Source organism: Rousettus aegyptiacus, unplaced genomic scaffold (genome assembly GCF_014176215.1).
Source record: "Rousettus aegyptiacus isolate mRouAeg1 unplaced genomic scaffold, mRouAeg1.p scaffold_m13_p_2, whole genome shotgun sequence".
NCBI classification, from domain to species: Eukaryota; Metazoa; Chordata; class Mammalia; order Chiroptera; family Pteropodidae; genus Rousettus; species Rousettus aegyptiacus.
Window position 1 is genome coordinate 93,227,541 of NW_023416295.1, and position 27,763 is coordinate 93,255,303.

General features: G+C 43.2%; 1 protein-coding gene and 1 long non-coding RNA gene across 3 annotated transcripts; one reads left to right on the forward strand and one right to left on the reverse strand.

Moving 5' to 3' along the window:
- Positions 1-416: 416 nt before the first annotated feature.
- On the reverse strand, positions 417-10,194 carry LOC118613702. The gene is made up of 4 exons (XR_004955721.1): positions 10,060-10,194; positions 2,212-2,334; positions 1,799-1,826; positions 417-1,267 (listed from the first exon to the last, which is right to left on the reverse strand). It is a non-coding gene; the product is annotated as an uncharacterized LOC118613702 (long non-coding RNA).
- Positions 10,195-10,367: 173 nt separating this feature from the next.
- HDHD5 (haloacid dehalogenase like hydrolase domain containing 5) lies at positions 10,368-26,581 on the forward strand. 2 transcript variants are annotated; one of them, XM_016125882.2, is made up of 8 exons: positions 10,368-10,529; positions 16,876-17,079; positions 18,151-18,263; positions 19,877-19,970; positions 21,542-21,575; positions 23,270-23,444; positions 25,342-25,530; positions 25,718-26,581. In XM_016125882.2, the coding sequence occupies exons 1-8, from the start codon at positions 10,398-10,400 to the stop codon at positions 26,049-26,051; spliced, it is 1,275 nt and encodes a 424-aa protein (XP_015981368.2). In that variant the 5' UTR covers positions 10,368-10,397; the 3' UTR covers positions 26,052-26,581. The 2 variants fall into 2 exon arrangements, with proteins under 2 accessions (XP_015981368.2, XP_036092232.1); XM_036236339.1 differs by having other exon boundaries at positions 10,369-10,514.
- The last annotated feature ends 1,182 nt before the right edge of the window (positions 26,582-27,763 follow it).

A 27,763-nucleotide genomic window follows, 5' to 3' on the forward strand; every position in this document is an offset into this window, starting at 1 on the left:
TCTTTTCATTCCTCTCTGCCTCTCTGGCTTCTTTTCTTTTCCTTTTCATTGTCCCTTTTCACTTAGAAATCAACTCGTGTTTAACGTGGACACGATGAGGAGCAGCGGGCCTGGCAGAGGGGAGCAGACTGCGGTGCCAGGCCGAGCTGCCAGCTCATTGCCTCAGTTGCCAATGCGCTTCCTCCTCACCACCTGTACTTGGAGCATGACCAGCTCGGGCTTCAGGACAGCCAAACCCTCCCACGTCTGGGACACATGGCCTCTCTCAGGCTGGAATTCCCAGAGCAGGTGGCAAGGAATGGAGGAGCATGGACACAGGAAGGGGCAGGAGCACATGGCAAAGGCAGGAAAACTTTGGCGGGTCTGGGGAGATAGGAAGTGTCTGAACAGGAGCACAAGACTGAGAGAAGAGCTCGTCATGTTGACCAGGCGGCTTCTTCAGTTCTTTATTTTTCTCCTACAGATGGGTCAAGATGTCAGAAAGTCACCCTCTCCAACAACTGGGGGTAAGGAGAGCAAAGGTTGGAGGCGGGAGGTGGTCCGATGACTGTTTTAGCCTGGGGGGTTTAAAGTTATTTTGTAAATGTTACCTGGCTACAAATCAGGGTCACGTAATCCATCTGAGACTGGGTTACCATTCCAGCTTGCTGACCAGGACTACCACACCCACCTCAAGTACAGCACCCACACTGGGAAGCTCAGGCAGGTCCTTGGAGTTGCCTGTCTCCTTTTCCAGACCCAGAGTACAGCCAGAGTAAGGGTCTTGACACTGTTTAGAAATCAAACCACAGTCCCTTATCCCAGGATTAACAAAGCCACATCCCCTGCCTGACTTCTTCAGAGCAGGAGAGACAGGTGGCCTTGCGAGCACAAAGGAGAGAACGTGTACAGGTAGCTCTGTTGAGCACTGGAGTCCAGAGCCCTCAGGCCCCTCTCTGGGCCGTTGCTTTGTCATTATCATCTCCAGCTCTTTCCCTCCTTCCCACTTGCAACACTTACTTTCAGGATATAGGAGCGAGTGTCAGTTATTTATACTATGGAGTGACCCATTTCAACTTCCTTTGTTTCTCTTCTCCCCTTCTTATGTCGAAGTTCTGATCGTGATGTAGAGGATGTGATTCCTTGCTTTCAGAAGGGCTTGAGTGGTTCAGGAGCTGGCCTGGGGCCTGGAGTCTCACTACCGCACTGCTGGCCAGTTAGCCTGTGAACTGGCAGGGTACGGGAAGGCATGGAAGGCGTGGCTCGTCTGAAGCCAGTGGGGAGGAGGCTGTTGAGGTTTAAAGGGTATGTTAACATACAATACCACTCACTTTCCTGCTTAAATCTAGCTCTGTTGAAAATTGATGGAAGTGAAAACTTTAGATTCCAATGTTAGATTCCCCCTCCTTAGGCAATCTGGTGGTCCCCCACTCCCAGGAGGTCACCATATTAATGCTGAACTTAGTGCGGACACCCGATTGGCATAGCACACTGCAGCCCAGAACTCCTGGGCTCAAGCGATCCTCCTGCCTCAGCCTCCCGAGTAGCTGGGACTACAGGTACACGCTACCGTGCCTGGCAAAACAACAACAAAAAACCCAAACAAAAAACAGTTAGATTCCTTACTGCTAAAGGACTTTTGGAGAATATGACTTATTTGGGAGATAAAATGGGCTTGCTAACACTGGAGCCTTGATTTAAATTTATCCAGTCATCATCGGCATAGGTGGAAACCCCAGCCTTCCTCACTACAGGGAAACACTAGGACATTGGGGTACCCTTGATGGGCTGACCACATATAATCAGTTCACAAGCTCACCCATCAGGTAGATCGCATGTCTTCTGCCCTGTGGGGAGAGAAGCTGTTATTAATAGGAGTTCCTTTATTAGAGAAACATGAGAAGGAAATAAGTATTCTTCCCCAACAAATGAACTCTGTCCTCTTCTCAGGATTCTCCCACAGCAAGACTGAGTGAGGCCCAGGGAAAGTCATGTGTGTGTGTGATAAACCCTCCCGTAGTCCCTTTACTGACCATCCACCAGGCCCATTTACCTGGCTATTGTCTGTTACCCATTTTCTGCTCTCTTCTAGCCACAGACTCCCTGCTGTGTCCCTAGTGGGAACCAATGAACTCTCTAATTATTTTCTTTGTCTGTCTCCTCCTGGTGTGAGGCATAAAATACCAGTCTCTCCCCGCACCGCCCCCCCCATATCCTTTATTCCATTCTTACGTGGAAAAGGAACCTCTAATTTTCAGCCAGGCATAAGCCTGCATTTTCCAGCTTCCTTTGCTGCCATGTGTGGCCATGTGATTAAGTTTTGGCCATGAGGTGTTAGACTTCTTGAAACTGTTCCTGTAGGGAAAGGACATACCCTTTTTTGTCTCTTCTTTCTTTGATGGCTGGAATGTGAACATAATGGCTGGAGTTTGAGCAGTTATCTTGGAAACTATGCAGTGAAGATGGCAAAGGAGCAAAGTAAGAGCCTGGGTACTTAATAATTTCGTGAAGCCACAATACCTGGCCTGTATGGCTCTCTCTCAACTTTGTTCACATAGAGAAACAAATTTGTTGTTTATTTAAGCCGCTGATCTTTGGAAGTTGCTGTTACTTGCAGCCAAATCTAATTCTAATTGATACAAAGTATATGTGCATGGGTGCTTCTGCACACATGTGTAGATGCAAACACATGAAAGCAAGTTTATAAAGAAAATAGAGTATGGGTATTTATCCATTTGCCTATCAATATTAACTGAGCACCCATATGTGCAAGTTCCCATGATACAAACTACGAGGGAGACAAAAATGAATCAGAGAGAGACGCTGCCTTCAAGGACTTTTTTAGTTAGAGAATTGTTCTTAATCTCTTCCAGCTTAAGAACCCCTAGAGAATCTAAGAAAGCTTTATCAATATTTAAACCCACACACAGAGTATTAATTATAATCTTTCCTGAAAAAACCCCAGCCCATTTCTGATTCCTGCTAGAGACGGCTGCTGTTTTATGCAGCTCAGTGCACAGCTGAGGAAGATGGAAAGCAAGGCAAACCCAAAATACACCTGACCCAGGTCGAGAGCCTCTGTAGATGAAATAGCAGTGACTGTGATACAATTTTGATCACCACGCATAGTAGTTATCTATTGTTGTGCTGCAAATTAACCCAAAACTTAATGGTTTAAAATAACAGACATCGATTTTTCTCTCAGTTTCTGAAAGCTAGCAATTCAGGAGGGACTTAGCTGGGTAGTTCCATCCTGGGGGTATTTACGAGTTTTTGGCCCAGGTGTCTGCCAGGGCTGAAGGATCTGCCTCCAACGTGGTTCTCTCACTTGGCTGTCGGCAGGAGCCTTCAGGTCTTCATCTGGGGGCCTCTCTAGAGTGTTGTTAGAGCATCTTTATGACATGATATTGACTTCCTTAGAATAAATGATCCAAACAAGAGCAACGTGGAAGCCAAATAACTTTTATGACCTAGACTTGGAAATCACATGCCGCCACTTCTGCCCCATTTATTTATTTATTAAAAATGAGTCATTAAGTCTAGCCCACACTCAACAGGAGGGGAATTAGACACTACTTTTTGAAAACAGGATTGTCAGATAAATTGTGGACATATTTTAAAACCACAACACCAAGAAATCCGCTAATTACTAAAGCAGTTTGTATGTAGTTTGATAGCAGGAAGAAATTAAGAACATCCCAATCCTGGAAAGCTATGTTCCCTGGCAGGGTTTATGTGTTGAGCTCTGGTAGGTTTGCCTAATATGTGTCAGTTTTCCTGCTTAATTGTGGGTTAACTGACATAATTAAGATCTTGGTATGATCAGAATCTTCTTAAATCTTCTTGTTTGTGGCCTAACATGATTTATCCTAGAGAATGTTCCTTGTGCCCCTGAGAAAATTGTGTATGCTGCTACTTTTAGATAGAATGTTCTGTATATTTCTGTTAGATCCATGGGATCTAACATGTCATTTAGATCCATGGGATCTAACATGTCATGTTTCCTTGTTGATTTTCTGTCTCGTGATCTATCCACTGATGTAAGTGGGGTATTAAAGTCCCCTACTATTATTGTATTGCTGTCTATTTCTTAAAAATATATATTTTTAAACAAATCTTAACAAATTTAAGATTAAATATATTAAAAGATTAAAATCATATCAACTATCTTTTTAGACCACAATGGTATGAACTAGAAATCAATTACAAGAAGAAAACAGGAAAATTCACAAATATGTGGAGATTAAACAGCATGCTAGAGAATAACTGATGGATCAATAAAGAAATCAAAAGAGAAATCAAAACCATCTTGAGACAAATAAAAATGAAAATAGAACATACCAAAACTTATGGGATGAAACAAAAGCAGTTCCAGAAACACCCACCTTAAGACAAAAGGAAAATCTCAAATAAACATCCTAACTTCACACCTCAAGGAACTAGAAAAAGAAAGCAAATGAAGTCCATAGTTAGCAGATGAAAGGAAATATCAAAGATCAGAGCAGAAGTAAATGAAATAAAGACTAAAAAGATAGTAGAAAAGAAAAATGAAAACAACAGCTGATTCTTTTAATAGATAAAGAAAGTCAACAAACTTTTATCTAGACTTAACAAAAACAAAAAGAGAGAGAACTCAAATAAATAAATCAGAAATGAAAGTGGAGATGTTACAACTGATGCCACAAAATACAAAGGATCACAAGAGACTGCTATGAACAATTATATGCCAACAAATTGGAAAACCTAGAAGAAATGGATAAATTTCTAGAAACATATGACCTTCCAAAATTGAATCATAACAAAATAGAACATCTGAGCAGACTGCTTATCAGTAAGGAGATTGAATTACTAATCAAAAACCTCCCAAACACAGCAGTCCAGGACAAGATGGCTTCACTGGTTAATTCAACCAAACATTCAAAGAATTAATAACAATCCTTCTCAAATTCTTTTAAAAAATAGAAGTGAGGACCACTTTCAACTCATTTTATGAGGCTAGCATTACCCTGATGCTAAAAACAGACAAAATCACCACACCAAAAAAGAAAACTACAGGTCAATATCCCTGACGAACATAGATGAAAAAATCCTCAACAAAATATTAACAAACCAAATTCAACAATATATTAAAAGGATCATATGCCATGATCAAGTGGGATTTATTCCAGGGACACAAAGATGGTTCAATATCAACAGATCAATGATACACCACATTAACAAAATGAAATATATTTAAAAAATCATGTGGTCATTTCAAATAGATGCAGAAAAAGCACTGGATAAAATTCAAGAAAGTAGGCACAGAGGGAACATACTTCAACATAATAAAGGCCAATTTGATAAGTCTACAGATAACACCATTCTTAACGGTGAGAAGCGAAAAGCTTTTCCTCTAAGATTAGAAACAAGACAAGGATGCCCATGATCATCACTTCTATTCAACATAGTATTGGAAGTCCTAGCCATAGCAATCAAACGAGAAAAGAAATACAAGCCATCTAAATTGGAAAGGAAGAATTCAAACTCTCATTATTTGCAGATGACATACTAACCATAGAAAACCCTAAAGACTCCACCAAAAACTAATAAATAAATTCAGGAACGTTTCAGAATACTGAATTAATATACAGAAATCTGTTTCATTTCTATACATTAATAACGAATTATCAGAAAGAGAAATTATGAAAACAATTCCACTTAAAATTGCATCAAAAAGAATAAAATACCAAGAGAAAAAAGATGGCATAGATAATAGAGGCTCTGTTCATCCCTCTGGTGACCAAATCAAAGTTGTGATGGAAACAAGGAGCAGCAGCAAGGAAAAATCAACTGGGATCTAGATGAACAAGTCATACAACTAGGGAGAAATACAAGAAAGCACCCTGCAATAGCAGAAGGCAGGAAGGGGTGAGGACACGGGGCTGCCCAATCTCCAGCGGCTGAGTTGGAGGCTGCAGCAGCGGCAGAAGCCTCTTACAGGGGCCGTGTCTGCGAGAGGATTTTCGTGGTGACAGACCTGCTCGCTCTGAACACCAGTGCCGATTAGGCTGCATGCAGGGGGCACCAGGGACTTACAGGTAGACACTGTCGGAGTGAGACTCATTGGGTATGCTTGGTATAGAAGTGCCGGAGGTATCCATTGTTCCCTGTTGAGTCCTCCCCTCTACCAGTACACTGGACACAGCACCGCCATAGCTGTGATGTCACCAAACTGGATAACAGAGGATTCCCTGAAGCCCTGCCTACCCCAACTTGGGTCCCACCCAAGCCACATCCAGGTGTATCCTCAGTGAGTCAGGTGATCCTTGCTGAGATGCACACTGGTGGACGCAGCTGGCCTCGGTTTTTGGTGTGGCCTTTTGAGGCAACTATGAGCACAGCATCTGTGGATTGCCTACTGAATCTTAACAGGTGGCTCTGGAGGGGCAGAGGCTTGGGTTAAATTTGGCCTGCATCTGAACCCCTCTCAGGACTGTGCCACTGGACACCTACTTCATAAATCCACACTAAAAAGACCAGGAGACTTAGAAGCTTTGCTTAGTACATAGAAACAGACATGGAAAGGCAGTCAAAATGAGAAGACAAAAAAGCAGAAACCATATGAGAGAACAGAACAGAGATCCAGATATTGTGGAGTCAAGCAATCTAACAGATGCAGAGTTCAAAACACTGGTTATAAAGATGCTCAGTGAACTTTTGGGAAGTGTAGAGAACTCCAACAAAGAGATAAAAATGGAAATGGAAATTATAAAAGGGAACCAGTCTTAAATGGAGAACACATTATCTGAGATGAGAAGTATATTACATGGAATCAACAAAGGAATAAACAAAGTGAATAAAGAAGAGGATCAAATGCCCTATCTAGAGGACAGGAAAGCCAATCAGGACACTTAACCAGAATGGCAAGAAAAAAGATGCCAAGACTATAAAAATAATTTGAGAATATGGGACACTATTAAGGCTCCAAATATTCATCTGATTGGCGTAACAGAAGAAAAACAAGATGTTGAACAGCTGTTTGAAGAAATAATGATGAAAAACTTCCCTAACCTGGTGAAGGAAGTGGACATAAAACCCCAGGAAGCTCAGAGAATTCCAAAAATCAGGGATCCAAAGAGGCCCACACCAAGACACATCATAATTAAAACGCCAATGGTAAAATATAAAGAAAGAACATTAAAAGCAGCAAGAGAAAAAGAAAAAATTACTATATAAGTGAACACCCATATAACTGGCAGCTGATTTCTTAAAAACAACTATGCAGGACAGAAAGGCTTGGTAAAAAATATTTTAACAGGATGAAGACCCAGGATATACAACCAAGAATAATTTATCCAGCAAAGATATCATTTAGAGTTGAAGAACAGATAAAGAGCTTCTCAGACAAAAATAAGCTAAAGGAATTTATCACTACTAAGCCAGTATTCCAGTAAATGTTGGAGGGGCTTCTTTAAGAAGAAAAAACATGTATCAAAAACAGGAATAAGGAATGGTAACAACTACATTTCTATCAATAAGTACTTTAAATGCAAAAGAATTAAGTGCTCCAACCAAAAGATAGAAGTGGCTGAAAGAATAAGAAAACAAGACCCCTACATAGGAAAAGGAAGGGGAGAGAAAAAGATATTGCTTTGATGGACCTAGGAAGTATTTAAATCAGACAGAGAAAGATAAACACTATATGATTTCACTTACACGCGGAATTTAAGGAATAAATAGAACAAACTAATCAAAAACAGACTCACAAATATAGTGGACAATTTGGTGACAGACAGAAAGGAAGAGGGTTTGGGGGGCTGGCAGAATGGGTTGAAGAGTTAAAGAAGTACAAATTAGTAGCTAATGGATGGTCACAGGGATGGGGAGCAGGGCATAGGGAATGCAGTTAGCATTAATACGTTGGCTACATGGAGAGGATCACGGTAGGGAGGGAGCAATTGGGGGGATCATTTTACTAACTACATAGATGTCTAACCAATGTACTGTATACTTGAAACTAATTAAAATTTAAAAAATAAAATAAAAAAATACCTAGGAATAAATTTAACCAAGTAGATAAAATATCTGCACATTGAAACTGTATAACATTGATGAAAGAAACTGAAGAATGCACAAATAAATGCAAAGGCATTACGTGCTCATGGATTAGAATTAATATTGTTAAATTCTAATTTCGAAGAAATATACAGAGTCAATGCAATCCCTATCAAAATTTCAATGGCATTTTTCACAGAAATACAACAAACAATCCTTAAATTTGTATAAAAGAACAAAAGACCCAAATAGCTAAAGTAATCTTGAGAAAGAACGAAGCCAGAGGCATCATCATGCTCCCTGATTTAAAACTATATTGCAAAGCTATAGCAATCAAAACAGTATGGTATTGGCATAAAAACAGACACATAGATAATGGAACCGAATGGAGACCCCAGAAATAAACCCTCACATATACAGTCAATTAATCTATGACAAAGGAGACAGAATTTACAATGGGAAAAACAGTCTCTACAATGAATGGCACTAAGAAAACTGGACAGCTACATGTAAAAGATGAAACTGGACCACTACCTCATACCACACACAAAAATTAACTTGAAATGGATTAAAGACTTGAATGTAAGACCTGAAATCATAAAACTGGAAGAAAACATAGGTGATAAGCTCCTTGACATTGGTCTTGGTGATGATTTTTTGGATTTGACACTAAAACCAAAGGCAACAAAAGCAAAAATAAGTGGGTCTGTATCAAACTAAAAAGCTTTTGCACAGCAAAGAAAATGATTAACCAAATAAAAAGGGAACCTACTGAATGCGAGAAAATATTTGCAAATCATATATCTATCTTATAATGGTTAATATCAAAAAAATATATCAAATTCATATAACTCAAGAACAACAACAAAAAAACAATCTGATTAAAAAATGGGCAGAGGATCTGAACAGATATTTTTCTAAAGGCATACAGATGGCCAAAAGGTACATCTGTTGTGCTCAACATCACTAATCACCAGGGAAATGCAAATTAAAACCACAAAAGGCCACCTCTTACCTGTTAGAAGGCTGGTATCAAAAAGACAAGAGATAACAAATGTTGGTGAGGATGTGAAAAAAAAGGAAGCCTTGTGTACTGTTGGTGGGGACAGAAATTGGTGCAGCCGCTATGGACAACAATATAGAGGTTCTTCAAAAAATTAAAAATAGAATTACCATGTGATCTAACAATACCACTTCTGGGTATTTATCTGAAAAAGACAAAAAATGCTAACTCGAAAAGATACCTGGATGCCCTTGTTAATTGCAGTACTATTTACGATAGTCAAGATGTGGAAACAATTTAAGTGCCAATCCACAAATGAATTAAAAAAATGGAATATATATATCCCATGTACACATATATAATATATTATTCAGCAATAAAAAAGAATGAAGTCTTGGCATTTGTGATAACATGAATGGCCCCTGAGGGCATTATATTCAGTGAAATAAGACAAAGACAAATACGGTATGCATTCCCTTATATGTGGAATCTAAAACAAACAAACAAAGCCCCCCTAAACATAAAGAACAAGAGATCAAATTGGTGGTTGCCAGAGGCAGGGGTCGAGGGGTGGGTGAAATGGATGAAGGGGGTCAAAACGTAGAAACTTCGTTATAAATAAATAAGTCCTGTGGATGTAAAGTACAGTATGGCAACTAAAGTTAATAATAATATTATTTATTTGAAAGTTGCTAAGAGAGTAAAGCTTTAAAAAATTATCTTGGCCTTCAAAGCCGAGGACCTCTGAGTTGCTACCCTTTAAGATGGTTCATCCCGGCATCCCGCACATTTCAAATGGTGGGAACACACAGCTGTGCTCAGTAAGTCTTTGCTTAGTTATCCAATTCTCTTTCAGAAGTCCTGTCTCAACCACCCTACGAAGAGTGAGTTTTGGGGGATGTCTTATATATATAGTTTCCCCAGGCATTAGTACAGAGCCTAGCAGGAAGGAGGACTATAGTGAATATTTACTGAAAAAAAAACACAAACATTCAGTGATGGGGGTGGGGGCGGGTGACCACCAAAAAGAAACCTTCTCCCACCTTTTCCTCGCAATCAAGATTTAGTTCCCTCCACATAAGTTTCCTCGCCGAAAGTCATCAAAAACTGAGTCTTAAACCTCCGACCCAGGAAGTGAGCAGGTACATTGGCCGTGTCAACAGTGCACATCAGGCTGTCGACCCCAGGTCTGTCTACGAAGCTGCAAGAACTTGGGCCTCCTCAATGCCCCGCCCGGCACGCTGACGAGCAACGGGACACGCACAAGAGACTACAACTCCCGAGAGGCCCCGGGAGCCGCTGGGCTGCCGAATGGCTGCGCGGTGGGCAGGGCCCTGAGCCTGAGCGGCGAAGTGTGCATGTGCGTGCAAGCGGAGGCCGGATGGCTGTGCTTGGCTTCTCCTCCGCGGTCCGTGCAGCCCCCTGGCTGTGGCGGCGGGCGGCCGCGGAGCTCCCGCGCCGTTGCCCCGGAAAGGGCTACACTGTGGGCCCTGCGCAGGTGAGGACCGTGCAGGTGAGCCGGTCCGCAGAGCTTGTGGTGAGGCCGGAAACGACGGGAGGGAGGAGCTGCTGGCCGAGCGCCTCCACTGTCCGCGGCCTCATAGGAAATGGCCTTGACAAGGCAGCTGACCTCAAGTGCGCTCGGTTCTTGTCTTGAGCACAGGGTACCCCGCGCACCCTGCTCTACCTCGGCCCCCTTCCCCTCCCTCGTACTTGGGTGATTTGTCATATTTTTGGCGTGGAAGAAAAGTTACTTTAGCTAGGGCATGAGCAAAACAGATCCAAAACGCGCACCAGATTGTCTCTTGGCCTCTTGCCGCTCTTTGTCCCCAAAGTAACTCGGTAGTTTCCTCTTCCTATTTTTCTGGTCAGAGTATGATTTCTCCGCTTCTTTTCCATGATGAGAACCTTTTGGTTATGATTTTCAACTACAGTTGAAAGAGATCAGGGGACTCGAGATGGACTTTCCTCGGGTAGCTGCGCCTATAAGGGGGCAGCCCAGAGGTGACCGTGGGTTTTGCGGGGGCTTTTTCATTTGGTCCCATTCGCTTGTGGGTCTGCTTGTAATGAGCTGCTGTTATGTGTAGAGCATAGGGGAAGATTTGGGGGGTGAGAGGAAAACTGGCACAACCTCCCTAATTTATGCCAGGTACTTATGTGATATCTAATTCTCTCAACTCTGGAGGTAGGTATGACCCTGGTGTTTGTAAGGAAGCAGAAGCTTGGAGTCAGATTTTTAAGTACTTTTCGAAAACGTCAACGGCTGCTAGACGACTGTGGCATGACTCTAAGCTAGTTCGTCATATCTGTCACCCTCACTTTCCCTGGAGCCATTTTGCTTGTTCTTTAAAGGGGATCGCTTTGTCTTCTAAATTCTGTATGTAATAACGATAGTATTTTACATCTGTATAACGTTTTCACAGGGACCTTTTATTGTATTTTAAATTAACTACTGATTTAAAAAAACACATAGTATTTACTTTGTGCCAGGCACAAAGTGAGTACTTCACAATTATTAACTCATATAATTATTGTGACGACTCTGAGTATTATTATTCCCATTTTACAGATGGAGGATCTGAGACAGAGGGGTTAAGCAACTAGCCCAAGGGCACACAGCTGTAAGTGGCAGAATCTGGAACTCTGGCCAGTCTCCTGCCAGAGTCCTAGCTCTTAACAGCTGTGTTCCTGTAATTATTTTGTATATAGAGCAGCTAAGATTCAAAGAAGTTAAGTGACTTGGCTAGTGTCACAGAGCTAAAAGTGACCAAGCTGGAAGCATGGAATGAAAATACAAAGGGATTTTGTAAATTGTAATGAAGTAAATATAAAGAATTATTGCCGTCATTTATAACTAGTGTATTTATTTCTAGTGTCTTTGCAGGTCCTGAGATACCTCTGAAAGACTTTTCTGATAATGTAGAAAAAGGGAGGAAAGGGATGAAGGGATGAAGACTATCATAGAATTTAAGAGGAATAGCTTTAGAATTGAATCCTGCTAGTACTGTTTATCAGCTATTTGATCTAAGGCAAATTACATAGTTTTCTAAATTTCAGTTTCCTAATATATGTAACAGGAGCCTTATTTACCATGCAGTGTTTTCGTGAGAATATATTACCCAGGACTACTTAAAAAAAAATCAAATGATATAGAAGAAAATCAGACTGCAGATTAGAGAATGAAAAGAAAAATGAAAAAAAAATGTATTCCTTTGTCCTTTATGTACCTTCACTTTTTTCTTTTTTCCTTCTATTGTTTTTTTTAATACCTTCACTTTAAAAAAATATTAGACTTTATTTTTTAGAGCAGTTTTAGATTTACAGAAAAATTGAGCATAAAGTATACAAAAGCCCTATATATACACCCATCACTCCAGTTTCCTTGATTATTAACGTCTTGAGTTAGTGTGGCACGTTTGTTACAGGTGATGTGTACCTTCACTTTGTGTCGCATAGTTCCTGGTTCTCAAGGTACATTCACCTGAGGGTTGGAAGTGGTATTACTCCCTATATAGTTATAGATGATGGACACTTGCGGATGTTACTAAATTGTCCTGAAAACCTTCCTGTTCAGGGTAGCAGGAACTGAGGATTTGTATGTCTAAGAGCAAATCTTGTGACTATTTGGAATATGGCCACTAAGACCATTAAAACGGTATGTGATTAGATTGTGCGGCCATCAGCACAGGTGAACTGTTTGATTATTTTTTTTCCCTATGTAAGTTTTCAGAAATCCGAAAACAGAATAATATAGCAGATTCTCAGAAAACGTTTGGTTGTAAAGTTGATGAAGGGCCATAGGAACTTAACTCTTGTTACTATCACTTAGTCTTTGGTAAAAATGTTTTTATTATATGCCGTTTTGCTTAAAGTCACAGAGTCTATTGAAAATGTTTAGGGAGCAATTACTGTATTATGAACACCATAGACCCATCTTCCAAATTCAGCAATTATTAACATTTTGCCACACTTGCTTTGCTTATCTCCTCCCTCAGTCTCCCCCCCCCCTTTTTTTGTGGCTCTAAGATTTTAAAACAAATTCCTGATTGGTTGTCATTTCAACCCTAAATTATTCTATGTGTACCTCTAAGAAAATAAGGACATTTTGAATATGATCACAGTGCTATTATCACACCTAGCAACATTAGTAATTCTTTAATATTACTTAAAATCAACTCCTTTAAACATTTTCCCTGGTTGTCTCAAAGTTATGGGCAAATAAGTTTTACATTTGAACTTTCAGAACAGTGTGCTCTGTGTTCATGCTGACCAAGAAAGAAGGCAGACTGTGTGCTAGATCAACACAGTCCTTCCCCCAGGTGACCTCCTTTGAAGATCACTAACTCTTAGGATGATCAGCAAGTGCTGGAGGGTAGGTCTGCCTTATTTTGCCCTAACCCTTCCTTCATCCTTTGGGGCATTCAACAGTCAGTCAACCTGTATTTACAGGGTCTAAGCACTGTGCCAGATTTGGGGATTTGAAGGCAAATCACACCTCCTCTGCCCTTTAGACCCGTGTGGTGATTCTCTTTAAGAAGAATAAGATGATGAAATCTGAAAAGAGCTATGGTCCCTTTATCTAGGAAAAATCCAGAATTTTAAGGGATTTTATGGCCACCCTGAAATCTGCCTATGGACCCCAAGTTGGGACGTATATTCTGGTAGGATTTGTTGAGAAACAGGGAGAGGGTAAAGAGAGCCATGAAGACCATCGGGTCCATTGAGTACAGAGAAGAACCAGAACTTAAGTGGCTGGGGGCTGGTGGAAGGTGCGAGAGGACCTGGTACCTCCTGGATCCCTTTCTTGCTCCAAGGTGTTGCTGTGTGGGAGGCTGAAGAGCCCTGACTTTGCTGCGAGCTCAGTTTGAGGCCGAATTTTGAATCTAGTACTTGTGAACTGGGTCATTTTTAACTATTCCCTTTGAAATTGGTTTCTTACTCATCCAGTCAGATTATTAAGTGAATACATAATGAGCACTGTGTATAAACCAGGTCCCTTTCACTAGTTAATGTCAACTGGAGATAATGACACCCACCTCCAGAGTGCTGGTACAAGGATTCAATAAAAATACCTTTGCTATATGTCTAGTTCAATGCTCATTACAATGTACAGGTCCGGGGTTCAGTAGGATCAGCCATTGTGGCCGATTCTGTTTGTTTAGGCATTTCCTGCATGGCATGTGGAATTGGACAAGTCTCTCCCTAGCAGCTCTGTTTGCTGGGGATCAGAAGTGCTGTCTTGTTGGTTTGAGTTCCTTTTCTCGTTTTTCCAGTGCCCCTTCCCAACTCCAGCTCAGCACTGCAGCTGTCATTGTCTAAGCCTGTGGAGCTCTGCAGAAACTAGCATGAAGGAACTGGAAGACTCCCTCCCTTAGTGGTCTTCCTTGTTCGGTGGAGCCGAGACGGGATCGTTACTTTGCAGTCAGTTCATTTTCTATTTTGCTTGTTCCAGAAACTCATCTCTCAGCTTCCTTGACCCCATGCCCTCTTGAGTTTCCTTCTTGCTGTTTTGCTGGTGACTCTTACATACCCCATCCTAAAATGGTGATGTTTTTCCTGGTTCTCTGTGAATCTCACTTATGCTCTCATTCTGCGTATGCTTTTCAGGCTGTCCTCTCCCCTCTCAAGTTTCATCCGTTCTCTGAGAGCTGAGATCTTTCACATTTTCGTCTCCTGGACCTTTTGTCCAGTGCTGATAGCTCCATTTGCCTGCCGTATAGGTCTTAAGTGAAACGTATCTTTTGCTGTCCCTGGCTGCTGCTCCTCCAGAGCTTCTTGGGTCAATGAGTGATACGAGCATCCACTCTCCCAGAGTACCAAGCCAAAAAGAGCATGGGAATCCCTGTGGCCCCTCCCTCCACCCCTGCATCTGATCGTTACCAGGCCTGGCTGTTCTGCCTCCTGTGTATAATCTGCTTCCTTCTCTCCATTCCTGTTGCTGCCACCTAGTTAAAGCTACCATCATCTGTGTCTTGGATTACAGTAGGTCCCTGGTGGTGCCCTTCAACTAGACTCTTAAGTCCACTCAATCTATTCTTCACTCTGTAGCCAAGATTTTCCAACAGCACAGGTTTGATGATGCCATTTTCTTCTTTCAAATTCCTTACATTGGCCTTGGAGACCTGTAATGGCTAGTCCTCTCCACCTGCTATGAGTTAGGTACCCCTGATGCAGGCTCTCAGAGTCCCTTACTTCTCTTCATCTCTTAATGTGATGCTCAGTATAGAAGGCCCTATGCTGCTTGTTTGTCTTCCCCTTGACCTGTGTAGGCAGAGTCACTTACGCCTGCTTGTCTACTCTGTTACTGATTGGGATCTCAGATATTTGTTAAATGCATGCATGCATTTAAATCTTTCATTGCCCAACTCAAAATTCTCTTCTAAAAACCCTCTCTGTTTAATTCTCTTTACTCAGAACCTAAATACTTAGGATTGATTTGCACTTGTGAAAATGCTGCAACTTTAGTGAGTTTGTGTTTCCTAGACTAGCTGTTTGTTCTTCACCCCAGTTAATAAATGAAGGGCCAGAGCACAGTTTGTATTTTTGGTTACTCCTTACGGAGGAGCCCTATGCACAGAGTAGGTGTGTGCAGTAAGAATGGCCTCACTTGGCACCAAAAAAAGGAGAGTAGCAAACAGGAGAGTAGAGATTTTTTTTTTTGCAATTGAAAAATATCTCATATGTTAATAGACAGTTTGTAAAATAAGAATGGAATGATTTTTTTTTAAAAAGGAATGTTCAGCTTTATAAATCCAAGAAGTACAGATTGTGATGAGAGACAATTGTTTTAACTTTTAAATTAAGACATTTGGTAATTAACAAACTCTCTGATACATGTGAAAATCAATATTAGTATTACCAGTGGGTGGGTAAGTTGATACATGTTTTGAGAAAACAGTTTGTCAGGAGGTGTTACATTATTAAAACGTTTGTACTCTTTTGACTTATTACTTCTACTTTTAAGAATCTAGCTCAGGGACATTCATAATATGAAATCAGTAAGCATAAGGAGGTTCCTTGTAGCATTATTTATAGTAGAAAAAATGTAGAAAACCCTAAATGTCCTAAATGGGGAAAATAAAATGTTAGTGGATTATACTCAGTATATTATGGAGCCAGAAATGATGATAGGAGGTAGAGCTATGTATTGATATGGAAAGATAACCGAGAGATACAAAAAGAAAAAAAAAAAGGTAAAAAAAAGGTAAAGTGGAAAAGCAAGTATAACATAGTGCCATTTGTTGTGTTACTTAAAAAATTAGAAATTGTTACTATATATCCATAAAATGTTTGTGGAAAATATATGAGAGAAAATAGCATTAGGTGGAAGAAGGAGGTAGGAAACTTAAAAAATATATTCATATCTATAGTTTTTTTAACTTTAGTTTTTTTACCTGTGTTATAATAAAATATATAATAAAATTTTAAAAGGTGGTTATGATGGCTATTGTAACAGGTGAAAATGTTTGTATGTCAAGCAGAAAGATCAAGATGAAAAATTGCACATGTAAAGTGTAGTTTTAGCTACGTGGCAAACATAAGAAGAGAAGAGATGAAAAGAGAATAATAATTAGTTGTATTAAAGTGCTGGGATTATGTTTTGAATTTCTCTACTTTCCGATTTAAAAATTCCTTTATATTATACGAAAATAATTTTTAACAAAATAGTTATATGCTTAAAAATACATGACAAAGTGCTAGTTCTTTGTTACAGATGGACTTGCTCTATTGGAAATTCCATGTCCTTATTTTGCTTCAGGCCCTGGGTGACCTGAGTGTGGAGCCCCTTCTCTGTAAGGGTCTTTTCCTTCCTGGCTGCCTCTTGACTCACATTGGTGGCTCTCTCCTCCCCTCTGCAGAACCCACCTACCTTTGGGTTCCTGTTGGACATCGATGGAGTCTTGGTGCGTGGCCACAGAGTGATCCCTGCCGCTGTGGAGGCCTTCCGCAGGCTGGTGAATGCCCAGGGGCAGCTGCGGGTACCTGTGGTCTTCGTCACGAATGCTGGCAACATCTTACAACATGGCAAAGCCCAGGAGTTGTCATCCCTCCTGGGCTTCAAGGTGAGGTGATAGCCAGAGACATGGGAGCCTAAGGACCTGGTTTCCAGTAGAATCCCCACTCTACCTCTAACTAAGCCTTCTTCTGGGGTGGTGTACAGTATGGATAAATTGGGTCAGTACAAATCTTTATTTCCCTGCTGGAAGTAAAGCTTGAAGTTCAAGCCCAGCCTAGTGAGTAGAGCCTTATCAACAGGGTTATTTTTTATCCATTACATACAGATTGAGCACAAAAATCCTGCCCATGGAGTTGGCAGTTTGAGCCTACTGTTTTTGCATCCATTTCTTTTCTTCTGGGTGTCAGATTGTCTCTTTTGGATTGTCAGCCCCTGGAAAGCAAATGTCACATTTTTCTAAATCTCCACATACAATATGGGACTCTGAAATAATGTTTCTCATCAATAAAATGGAAACATTTGAATGAGTACTGTCCCCTAAAAGCAAACCCTCTTCACCCACTTGCAACTCCACACGTATCCCAGTATTGATACATTCATTCTCTTTTTAAGGGTGGCTGTAGTTTTTGGAAAGAGTACTTTGGAACCAAGAGAGTAAATAAAGTGGTGGATTGAAGGGGTGACCCTGCTTGGGTATGAATGCCGGGAGTAAAGGCATCCTGTTGGTTCTCTTCTGTGGTTTCCAGAGAGGGTTTCAAAAACATTCTGAGAAAAGGCTGCATTGTCATAGTATAAACGTTAAAAAACTAAGTCTTTTAAGTACAACTGAAAACAAAGTCAAAGTTAGAGACAGATTTCTATAACAGTGACAAAGAACATGCATACAGACCGTGTGCTTTCCAAAAGGGGTTGAGCAGGGCGGGATTGGTGCACGTCATGACCCCTAACTAATGGCATTTTCTGCTTGCTTGTTTTGTGTGGCAAGAGCCAAATTAGACTGGTGGTTCCCACACCTCTGTGGATACTTTCTAGACACTGGGCAAAGGGCTTTTTTCCCCCTTCCTTTTCTGGGCATTTTTTTTTCTTCCTAGTTGATAGAAGCTGCCATCTATCTCCCATTATTCTCCTTCAACTACGTGTCTTTCTCTGCTCTCCTCTCTCTTGGCTGTCCCTACAGGTGGAGCCAGACCAGGTTATTCTCTCTCACAGCCCCATGAAGCTCTTCTCACAGTACCATGGAAAGCGGATGCTAGTATCTGGGCAGGGGCCCCTGGTGGAAAACGCCCGAGCGTATCCTTTTGGTGCTTCTTGCTCTGGCTGAAGAGGAAGGGGCAGGACTGAGGCCTTACCTTCCATGGCTGAGGGGGGCTGTCATGAGTCGTGCTGGACTCAGGGTGCCAGGGCTCATGGGGTGTGTGGTAGGCTCTCGAGGGAGGTAGAACGGACCTCAAGTGTGGCCAGTCCTGGTGCCTGGTGGTTTCCAAAAGCCAGCCAATTTCATCAGAATCTTCTGGAGGAGCTTTCCTGGAGAGTCTTGAGTCATTGGGTGTGAGATAAAAATCAGCAATCTGTATTTTAAAAGAGAAAACTAGATGATTCTCTGATTAGGTCTGGGAAGCACTGCTCTAGTACTGTTCCTTGAAGTGGTGAATCAACTTATCGGTCAGTGTTAATTAAGAACCTACAGTGAACTCTCCTTTGGGGAGTATGCACAATCAAGAACAGAAGACTTGTCCCTGTTCTCAAGCAGCTTATTTATTTGCTCCTCCTCCAGAGTCCTGTCAAGCACTTCCTGTGTGCCACCACTGTGCTGAGGGCTCCCAGGGGGCAGAGGCCAGGAACAGCACAGTGAGATCGTGATAGAATTAAGGGGTTTGTACTTGAGGCAGGAATAACACACCCCTATGCAATAAAGGGATATTTCAGACGACATGGAATTGAAGACTTAACAGTATAGGTTCTGGTGTCACAAGTGTCAGGTAACATCCTTGGAGCAGGAATTACGTGTGGCTTCACGGAGGGCACAGCTGTGCCACAGGATAGGGCTCAGGTGTTCCAGGCAGGGCAGTAGTTCAGGAAGCTAGAAAGAGAAGGGGCAGTGAAGCTCCTTGAAACAGGAGATTGGAATGGGACAGGATAGGGAATAAGAGACCAGGAAGAATGGAGCTGGGGGTAGGAAACTGAAAGTAAATGTAGGAAGTAAGTGAGCTCACTATGAGGACAACTGGGAGTCTACAGGTTGTTGTTAATGGGCTGATCTGATAAAGCATCATTTTGGGGAAATTTATTTTGAGAGTAATCTGAAACCATGTCCAGTTAAGATTGCAAGTGGGAATTGAGGACAGAAACATGGAGGCAGGTCTTGGAGAAAGAAGGCTGGAGCTGGCTTGCCTCTCCCATGGCCTCCCCTTCCTGGCTGAATCCGATTCATCTTAATGCTTCATTCAGCTTAAGTCTAATGTCTCTGGACCCTTTGCCCCGCTGCCCAGGCCACTGAGCAGTCTCCTCTTCTGAGCTTCTCAACCCACAGTGGCAGCACTGTTCACAAAGTGCTGGGTTTGATGGACTTTGGGCTTGTGAGGAGCTCTTGGAGGGCAGAGGTTCTTGTACGCTGTGCACTGTGGTCATGCCCAGTCCGGGGCCTGGCACCTGGCGTGTGCTCACTGACTGCTGGTGCGTTGCCGTAGAGCGGCACAGCCCCGCGCTGCCTGTGCGGTCCTGGCCGGCCTGCCGGCACCTCTCCAGGACTGGCATTGGCCCTGCCGGGCTCTGTCTGGGCTCATTGATTCACTGCTCCTTGGGGAATGGGTGGGCTAGTTTGATTAGGACTGGGTTGGTTCCCATTTCTTTAAAGATGTCTTCCCCCAGAACTGTCCCGCTTTGCTTTCCTGATCTTGCTCTAGACTGGGCTTCGAGAATCTGGTTACTGTGGACGAGCTGCGGATGGCCTTCCCTGTGCTTGACATGGTGGATCTCCGGAGGCGGCCAAAGACCACGGTAATGCGGAGCACACGCCTGGGATCTCGTGTTCAGTTATGTCCTCTTGTTCCTTCATGGGCTCCTCTCACTGGCCTTGCAGTCCCTCCTTCTTAGAGCCGTATCTTGTCCACGTTTCACAGAGCTGCCTCCTTGGAGAGGCACATCTGGCCAAGGATTCGTTGTCCAGATACACAGAATGTCCTGGAGGAGGACGCGCTCCCAAAGGCTTTCTTTTCCGCATTGTTCGTGTTTAGCTGAGAATGCTTTCAGAGCCCTAGCATCTCCTTGGTCAGTAGCTTTACATCCTACCAGTTGGTGTTCCCATCGTTGCTTGGGAGAATCATTCACCTTCGTTAAATTTGTCACTGCTCTACTTTATCCTGAGCTGTGCTAACAAAGAGTTGTCCTTAAGAGAAGCAGCGTTCTTGTAAAAGTAACTGGCAATTCTGAGTGTCTGCTGTGTTTTTTTTGGGTTCAGCTCATATTCAAATTACTGGTTTGATTCTTTAGCTTCTCTGATGAGTAGTCACAGGGCCTCTTATTGATCCTCTAGAGCAGGAGTCTCCAAACCCTGGGCTGTTGACTGGTACTGGTCCATGGCCTGTTAGGAACTAGGCCACATGGGAGGAGGTGAGTGGTGGGTGAGCCAGCGAAGCTTCATCTGTATCTGCAGCCGCTCCCCAGCACCAGCATCACCTCCTCAGCTCCACCTGAGATCATCAGGCATCAGATTCTCAGAGGAGCACCGGTCCCTGGTGCCAAAAAGGTTGGGGACTGCAGCTCTAGGGTGTGACTGCCCATCTTTTGATAGCTCCTGGCCCTCTTCTTCCTCATGTGAATTCTTTATGTATCACATAACCTACATTTTAAGTCAGGCCACTGTCAAAATGTGATAAAATGTGTTATAAATAGACAGACTGACTTGTAGCATATATAACTTTAGTCCTTCCTGCAGAGCTTTCCAGTTGAATAGAGCACTTGATCGCCTTTGAGGGGTTTCTCATAGAACCTTGAAAGTTAGTAGAGAACCAAATTATCAGAGTTGGAATAGATCTCAGAACAGCTTGGAGACTGAGCCCCCACACAGGGGAAATGATTTACCCCAGGTCACAGGTTAGTGGCAGAGCCAGGACTATAATCATCTGGGCAAGGAGTGGAAGAGGTTAGTAAAGTGGAGGCTCCTGGCTGCTAATCCAACACCAAGAGAAATAAATAGTCCAGCACGCCCTGATGGCCTCCTTTGTCTCCATAGTCTCACCTTCATCTTAACTACCTGATGCTAGACTCTTGCTTGGCCCATATCTTACCTCTCGGCCTTGCTAGAGAAAGACAGCTGTTTGGCTCCTCCTCCTGGCTGAACTTCATATGTGGCATTCCTCAGTCCTTTCTGTTCTCTCTTCACTTTTCTTCATGAATGTTCTTCCTCAGTTCTTTCTGGCCTCTCCTCAGCTTGGGCTAGACTGTGAGGGTGGTCTTTGATCCTGTCTGAAATTCATCTTTTCTCCCTCCCACCTGGAAACCAGCGTGTGCTTGTCTGTTAGTGGAAAGCAGCCGTTGCATTGATGGGCCTGTTCTTTGTCTCTTGGCAGCCCCTTCCAAGGAGCGACTTCCCTGCCATTGAAGGTAATAAGGTCCTCTCCTTGTGTGAGCTTGGGGCTGGGTGGTTCTCTCTCCTTTCAGGCCCTCCAGGCTGTCGTAGCATGATTGTTTGCCTGCAAATTGGAAGGGTCGCCAGAGGGCACCTGGGTTCTGGTCTTGGATCTGCCACTCACTACTTCTGAGATATTTGTTGTTTATCTTTCCTTCATCATACCACTCGCCCTATTCCAGAAAAATTGCAAGCTTAGAACATCTGTGAGTAGAAAGGTACCTAGAGGCAATCTAGTCCAGTGTTCTTTAGCTCCATTAAAATTGGTTCTCTCCTTATATTACAAAAATATTGTTATATCCCCTTTATTAGTCTGAAATGAAATTCACAGTCTGTCCATACACATACGTTAAAAATTAATTAGTTCACTACGAAGCCCTAATTGTAAGTCATGAGAAACAAAACAAAAATTAATTAGTTCACTACGAAGCCCTAAAATTTCAGTAAGCTAATATATATTTCAATATGTAATAATTATTCAAAAAGACAAAATGAAGTAGTAATATGATTATACCAAACAGAATCACCATGAATGTTGCAGCTATAGGTGCGAACAGATAGATGTTTATAGGTGTGACAGAGCTGTGTTTTATTGGTTACTCAGAACTTAGGGGCAGCATTGTCATTGGAGACGTGATTTTGCAAAATATGGAATAACTCTTGGTAAAATTTTGAAAAATAAAGTACAATATTCTCTTGACTTAAGTGATAGTTGCATTTTGGAAGAATCAGTGTTTATTAAAACTACCAAAAAATTCTTTATGTTTGTTTACATGTAAAATGGGATTAGGGTTTAGGCTCGATTAATTACAAACAGGTTGTTCACCTATATGAGTGCCAGATGGGACACTCAAAGGTTAATGGACAGGGGGCAGTTTTTGATCGCACAGGACTGGCCTGAGTATCTAGCCTCGCTTGTCCTCTCCTGTAGTCCTTGTCATTAAGTGTCAGTCATGAGGATGAAAAAACATCCTCCAGCTTCTAGAACACTTCCTTGGAGGGCAGTGGTCAATTCACTGGTCTCATAGCTGACATCGTAGCTTCTATTTGTTGAATGCTGTGTGTCCAGCACAGGTTAAGTGCTGTATTTAGTATATCTCATTTTCGTCCTCATGACTATCATGTTGAGGAAACTGAGGCTTAGAGAAGGTAAATAACTTGCCCACAAGTGTAGGGAATAATTGATAGAGTCAGCCTTGGAATTCAGATCTCTATCACTCCAAATCTCCCTCTCCTAGCCATTAGGTTTATTGGCCCTTGGGACTTGGAGAAGTGGCCGAGGAAGGTGAGCACTTTGCCACATACCTGTGGCTGAAGCAGTGGGGAGAACATCAGTCATCAGGAAGAAATGGGCCTGAGACTTGCCGTTGCTTGTCTTGTTTTTAACTTCTTTCGTGAAGTAGAGTGGACACAGTGACAATAGGAACCTTTAGGAGGTGCCTTCCTAGGCCCAGGGCTTTATTCACCTTGGGTGGATAGGTGAGTGGTTCTTTCAAGACTGGTTCAGGGAACCGTGCCCTTGCTGGGATGAGTGTACTGTGGGCGAAGAGCTTGTGGTTGGGTGGCACCAGCTGGCTTCAGCTGGTCTCCTGAGGGCTTTCTTTCCACCCACCATAGAGGGCAGGCCCAGTGCCCTGCACCCTCATCCCTATACCTTTGCTCTTTAAAGGGGTGCTCCTCCTTGGGGAGCCAGTCCGCTGGGAGACAAGCCTGCAGCTGATCATGGATGTCCTTCTCAGCAATGGGAACCCTGGGACTGGTCTGGCGACGGCCCCTTATCCCCATCTCCCTGTTCTGGCCAGTAACATGGATCTTCTTTGGATGGCTGAAGCCAAGATGCCTAGGTGAGGACACAGTCCCCGGCATTGGTCCTGGTGGCTCATTTCCAGCTGCTGCCTGAGCAGTTCTTCTTACAGTTTCCCACCATCATTCTATATTTCAGGCCTTCAGATCCATACCCGGGTAGGCCCTTTAGTTGGCCACGATAACTTGGCCTTCTGAGAGGGATTTCAAGGATCACTTCACATACTAATTATTAAATGAAAACCGCAGATTGCTGAGCACTGGAGATATACTGAGACAATCTTTAACAGATGATCCTTGCCCTCCAGAATCTTAACAGAACACATTCTTTTTGACTAGAGGAACCCAAACAATGATCAGCTTTTGAGGTGTATTGATGCAAATTATTCAACGGCTCTCCCTTCTTTGCCTTCACCCTGTAGTATTAATTCTTTCACTTCTTTATTTCCTTTTGCTCTTAAGAGGTAGGGGCAAGAATTGTTCTGATGTTTGTATAGACCAGAGAACTGAGACCTGGTTGTAGGTGACTTTCTCAGAGGCATACGGGTACTGAGCAGGCACGTATTTCCTGCTCAGTTGTGTAGATTTCACCTGTCCTGTCTTTTTCTGAGGTTGAGCACAGTATAAGCGGCCCTTTTTCTGGCCCTGGAAGTGCCTTCTTGGAATCTGACGGCAGCTCTTCCCTATAAGGCTAAAGTCTAGAGTTTTCTCCCAGGACACTAACTCTCAGTGAACTAGGTAGGGTAGTGGAGCCTGACACTGCCTCAAGTCACGTGACTCAGTAGCCCGTAGGAGGTAGGGATTACAGTGTTCTCTCTTGTTACTTCTAAAGTATATTTCTATAGCTGAGATTAGGTAGTTTTTCCTGAAGTATTCTTCTTAGAGTTAGAGTATACTGGCAGTAGGTAAAAGGGGTTTGGTTAGATAGGCTATGAACTGAATAGTAAAGGGCAGATTTCAATTTATAAACCAGATTTGCGGTTAACCTTTCATTTGGTAATTTAAACATTGAAAATAGAATTTGTTATATAACTAAGTGACACAAATATGACTTCAGTGTATTGTGCAGTATCAGTTCAGATTCGGTTTAGCAGTAAGGGATGAAAACCCCAAACAAGAATATCTTAGACAAGATAGAAGTTTATTTCTTCCTCATAGAAAAGAAGTCTGGGGTAGGCAGTCCTAGGCTTGTGCGGAAGCGTCACCTGTCAGGGACACAGGCACCTCTGTTTTCATGCTGTGCAATCCTTAGCCCTACATAATTCAAAATGGCTTGCCTGAACTCCAGCCATCATATCAGCATTCCAGGCAGCAAGAAGGAATAGGGGAAAGTAGAGAAGAACATTTCTCCCCAATTTTGCAGATACTTCATAGAAGTGAAGCCCAGTACTTCTGATTTCATTGACTCCTTGGCTGTACCGTCGTCACATGGCCGCACACCTGACTGCTGTGGAAGCAAAGGAATGTAGTTTTTTACACCTGGTAGCAATGTGCTCAGCTGAAAATTGATACCAAGAAAGAAGGGGAGATGGAAACATCTGCCACAAATCTAAAGCAGAATTTAAAGTTAGGTTTCCAGAGTCCAAATGCCTGCAGTGTAATCCTAACACTGCCACCTTGGGCAAGTTACTTTATCTCTTTATGCCTCAGTTTCCTTACTTGTAAAATGAGACTAATGACCTCAGGGTTTTTCTGTGACTTCAGTGTGATATGACATCTCTATGCTAGACCAGTGCTCAATAAATGTTATTAGAGGATAGCAGGTCATAAATGTAGGTAATGAATGTAGTTCTTACTAGAAATAATTTCGTTTTGACCTGTCACCACCAGGGCCCTGGAGTGAAAGGTTGATGTGCAGGGTGCTACTTACACAATGACAGGTGGCCTGCAAGAGCCCAGGGAGTGAGGGCTGAGCTGCTTAGTTGTCTTTTCTGGCAGGTTTGGCCATGGCACCTTCCTTTTGTGCCTGGAAACCATTTACCGCAAAGTGACAGGCAACGAGTTACGATATGAGGGCCTGATGGGCAAACCCAGCATCCTCACTTACCAGTATGCGGAGGACCTGATCAGGCAGCAGGCAGAGAGGCGGGGCTGGGCAGCCCCCATCCAGAAGCTCTATGCTGTAGGGTAAGTTCTGTTCATTTCCTCAACCCTTTTTGACTTACCCTTCCCTTTCTCCCTACCCCTCTCACTGTCTTGTTTCCCCGTATCTGATGCACACCCCTTGCCCTCTGATTGATTGTCCATTGCTCTCTGTGTCTTACGACACTGAACTTGGATTTTCTCTTCTTTTCTTTTCCGGTATGGCTGCCAGTGATAACCCTATGTCTGATGTCTGCGGTGCCAACCTGTTCCACCAGTACCTGCAGATGGTGAAGCGCGATGGGGCAGAGGAGCAGGGGTCTGATGGCCTGTGGAAGCAACGGCCCTCAGCAATCCAGAGCTGTGCCTCCATCTTGGTGTGCACTGGCGTGTACAGTCCCAAGACCCCAGGGCCCACAGAGCCCACCCAGGGAGGAGAAGAGCCTCCCTTCCACGGGCACCGGGACTTCAGCTTCAGTCCAAAGCTTATGGAGGCGTCTCACATCGTGAATGATGTGGACGAGGCTGTGCAGCTGGTTTTCCACAAGGAGGGTTGGACTTCATAGTGAGAACTGTGCATTGGAGGCAGGGGGAGGGAGTGTGCAGAGCTGTAGGTGACTCTCATTGCTGGCTTCTGGCCTGGATCACTAGAGGTCACATCAGGGCCTGCTCCCATAGACACTCTTCCTGCTGCCTGACAGGTGTGCCCTTCTGGTCACTTAGAAGAAGAAATTGGCTTTTTCTCCTGTTGGGCAGTAGCTATAGAATTGTACCCTGGGTAACATTTGAGTAGAACTATCAGGATTTTCTGGGTCCAATTCCTGTCTGCCTCTCCTGGCAGTCTGACCTCAGCCCAGGCCCTTTACCTCTGTGCCTCAGTGTCCTCCTCAGTTCAGTGGGGACTTCTGGGAAAAGGGGAGTGATATGGAATAATGTGGAAATTTCTGCAGGACTTTTATCTGCATCGAGGGAACCACTGCATGCCAGCCAGGTGTGTAACACTCAGATGCGACTTTTTATTTCATCTTATTGCCCAGAGACTTTTGAGCTTATTTTCTTTAAATTAAAATAATCCTAATAAATATTAATTATGCCATCTCTTGTGAAGCTCTATCTGGGATGTACTAAAAAGTCCTATGGGAGAAGGATAGTGGGTGAGTGGTGTGGATGACCTCGAGGCAAAGAGATTGGTGGCATTTCACTCACTCCCATAATGTGCTGACGTCTCCTTTCCCACCTCCGTGTTCCTCCCACCCCCATCTGGGCTGTGAAGCAAGTCTGTCTAGGAAAGTCGTGCCCAGGCTTTGGCACATATTTAGCAACTTCCCTGATGTGGAAAAGAAAAAGGATCTCACTTATGGTTTATTCTAAAGGAGCTTTTTCTACAGTGATTCTAGAAAGTGTGTTTCCGTTATTCCCACTAGGAGTAATCCAATTTCATTTTTCCATGGTCTGTCACCCATGACCTTGCATTTGCCAAATCCCCATGTCAGTTCTTGCCTTCATCTTTCTCCAGCAGTTGTTTGCTGTGACACAAGCTGATTACTTCCTCCTCTTTTCTTAAAACACATTACTTGGCTGCGTCTGACTGACTTTTGGACACCTCTGTTTGGATACCTGGTATTCATTTAGAGGGGGAGGGGCCAACGAGGTGGAGAGATGGCCAGTGAAATAGGAGGGGCCTTGAGATCTGGTGTCTGGAGGCTGAATGAAGAACACATTTCATAAAGGAGGTAGTGAAGACCTGTGCTCACTCTATACCTATCATAGGTTAACCCTGTCCAAAACCAAACACAGCCCGATTCTGCTCCAGCACCCCAGTGATCTGGGTCGTGCTGCAGTCTTTCCCACTTCGGACAACAGCAGCTTCTTTCTTCTCATTTAGGCTGAAGGCTTGGACTCATCCCTCTCATTTCCCATGTCCAGTCCTTCAGCAAAGCCTGTCAGCTTTGCCTTTGGAATGGATCCGGAGTGTGAGCACTCTCCAGCCTTCTACACCCCCCGGTCCGGGCTGCTGGCTTCTCTCGCCTGGCTTGTTGCAGCAGCCTCATGTGTGGTCTCCCTGTCTCATCCCTTCCCTTCCTCCCTGCTATTTTCCACTCATTGGCCCAGAAATCAGATCACAAGTTTGATCTATTCTCTGATCGGAACCCTCCTGTGGCTGCTGGTCTCACTAAGAGTAAAAGCCCAAATTCCTTACTGCAGCACAAATCCTGTTCCCCTTCCTCAGTTCATACCAGCCACACTGACACCCTTGCCGTTTCAGCGTATATACTCC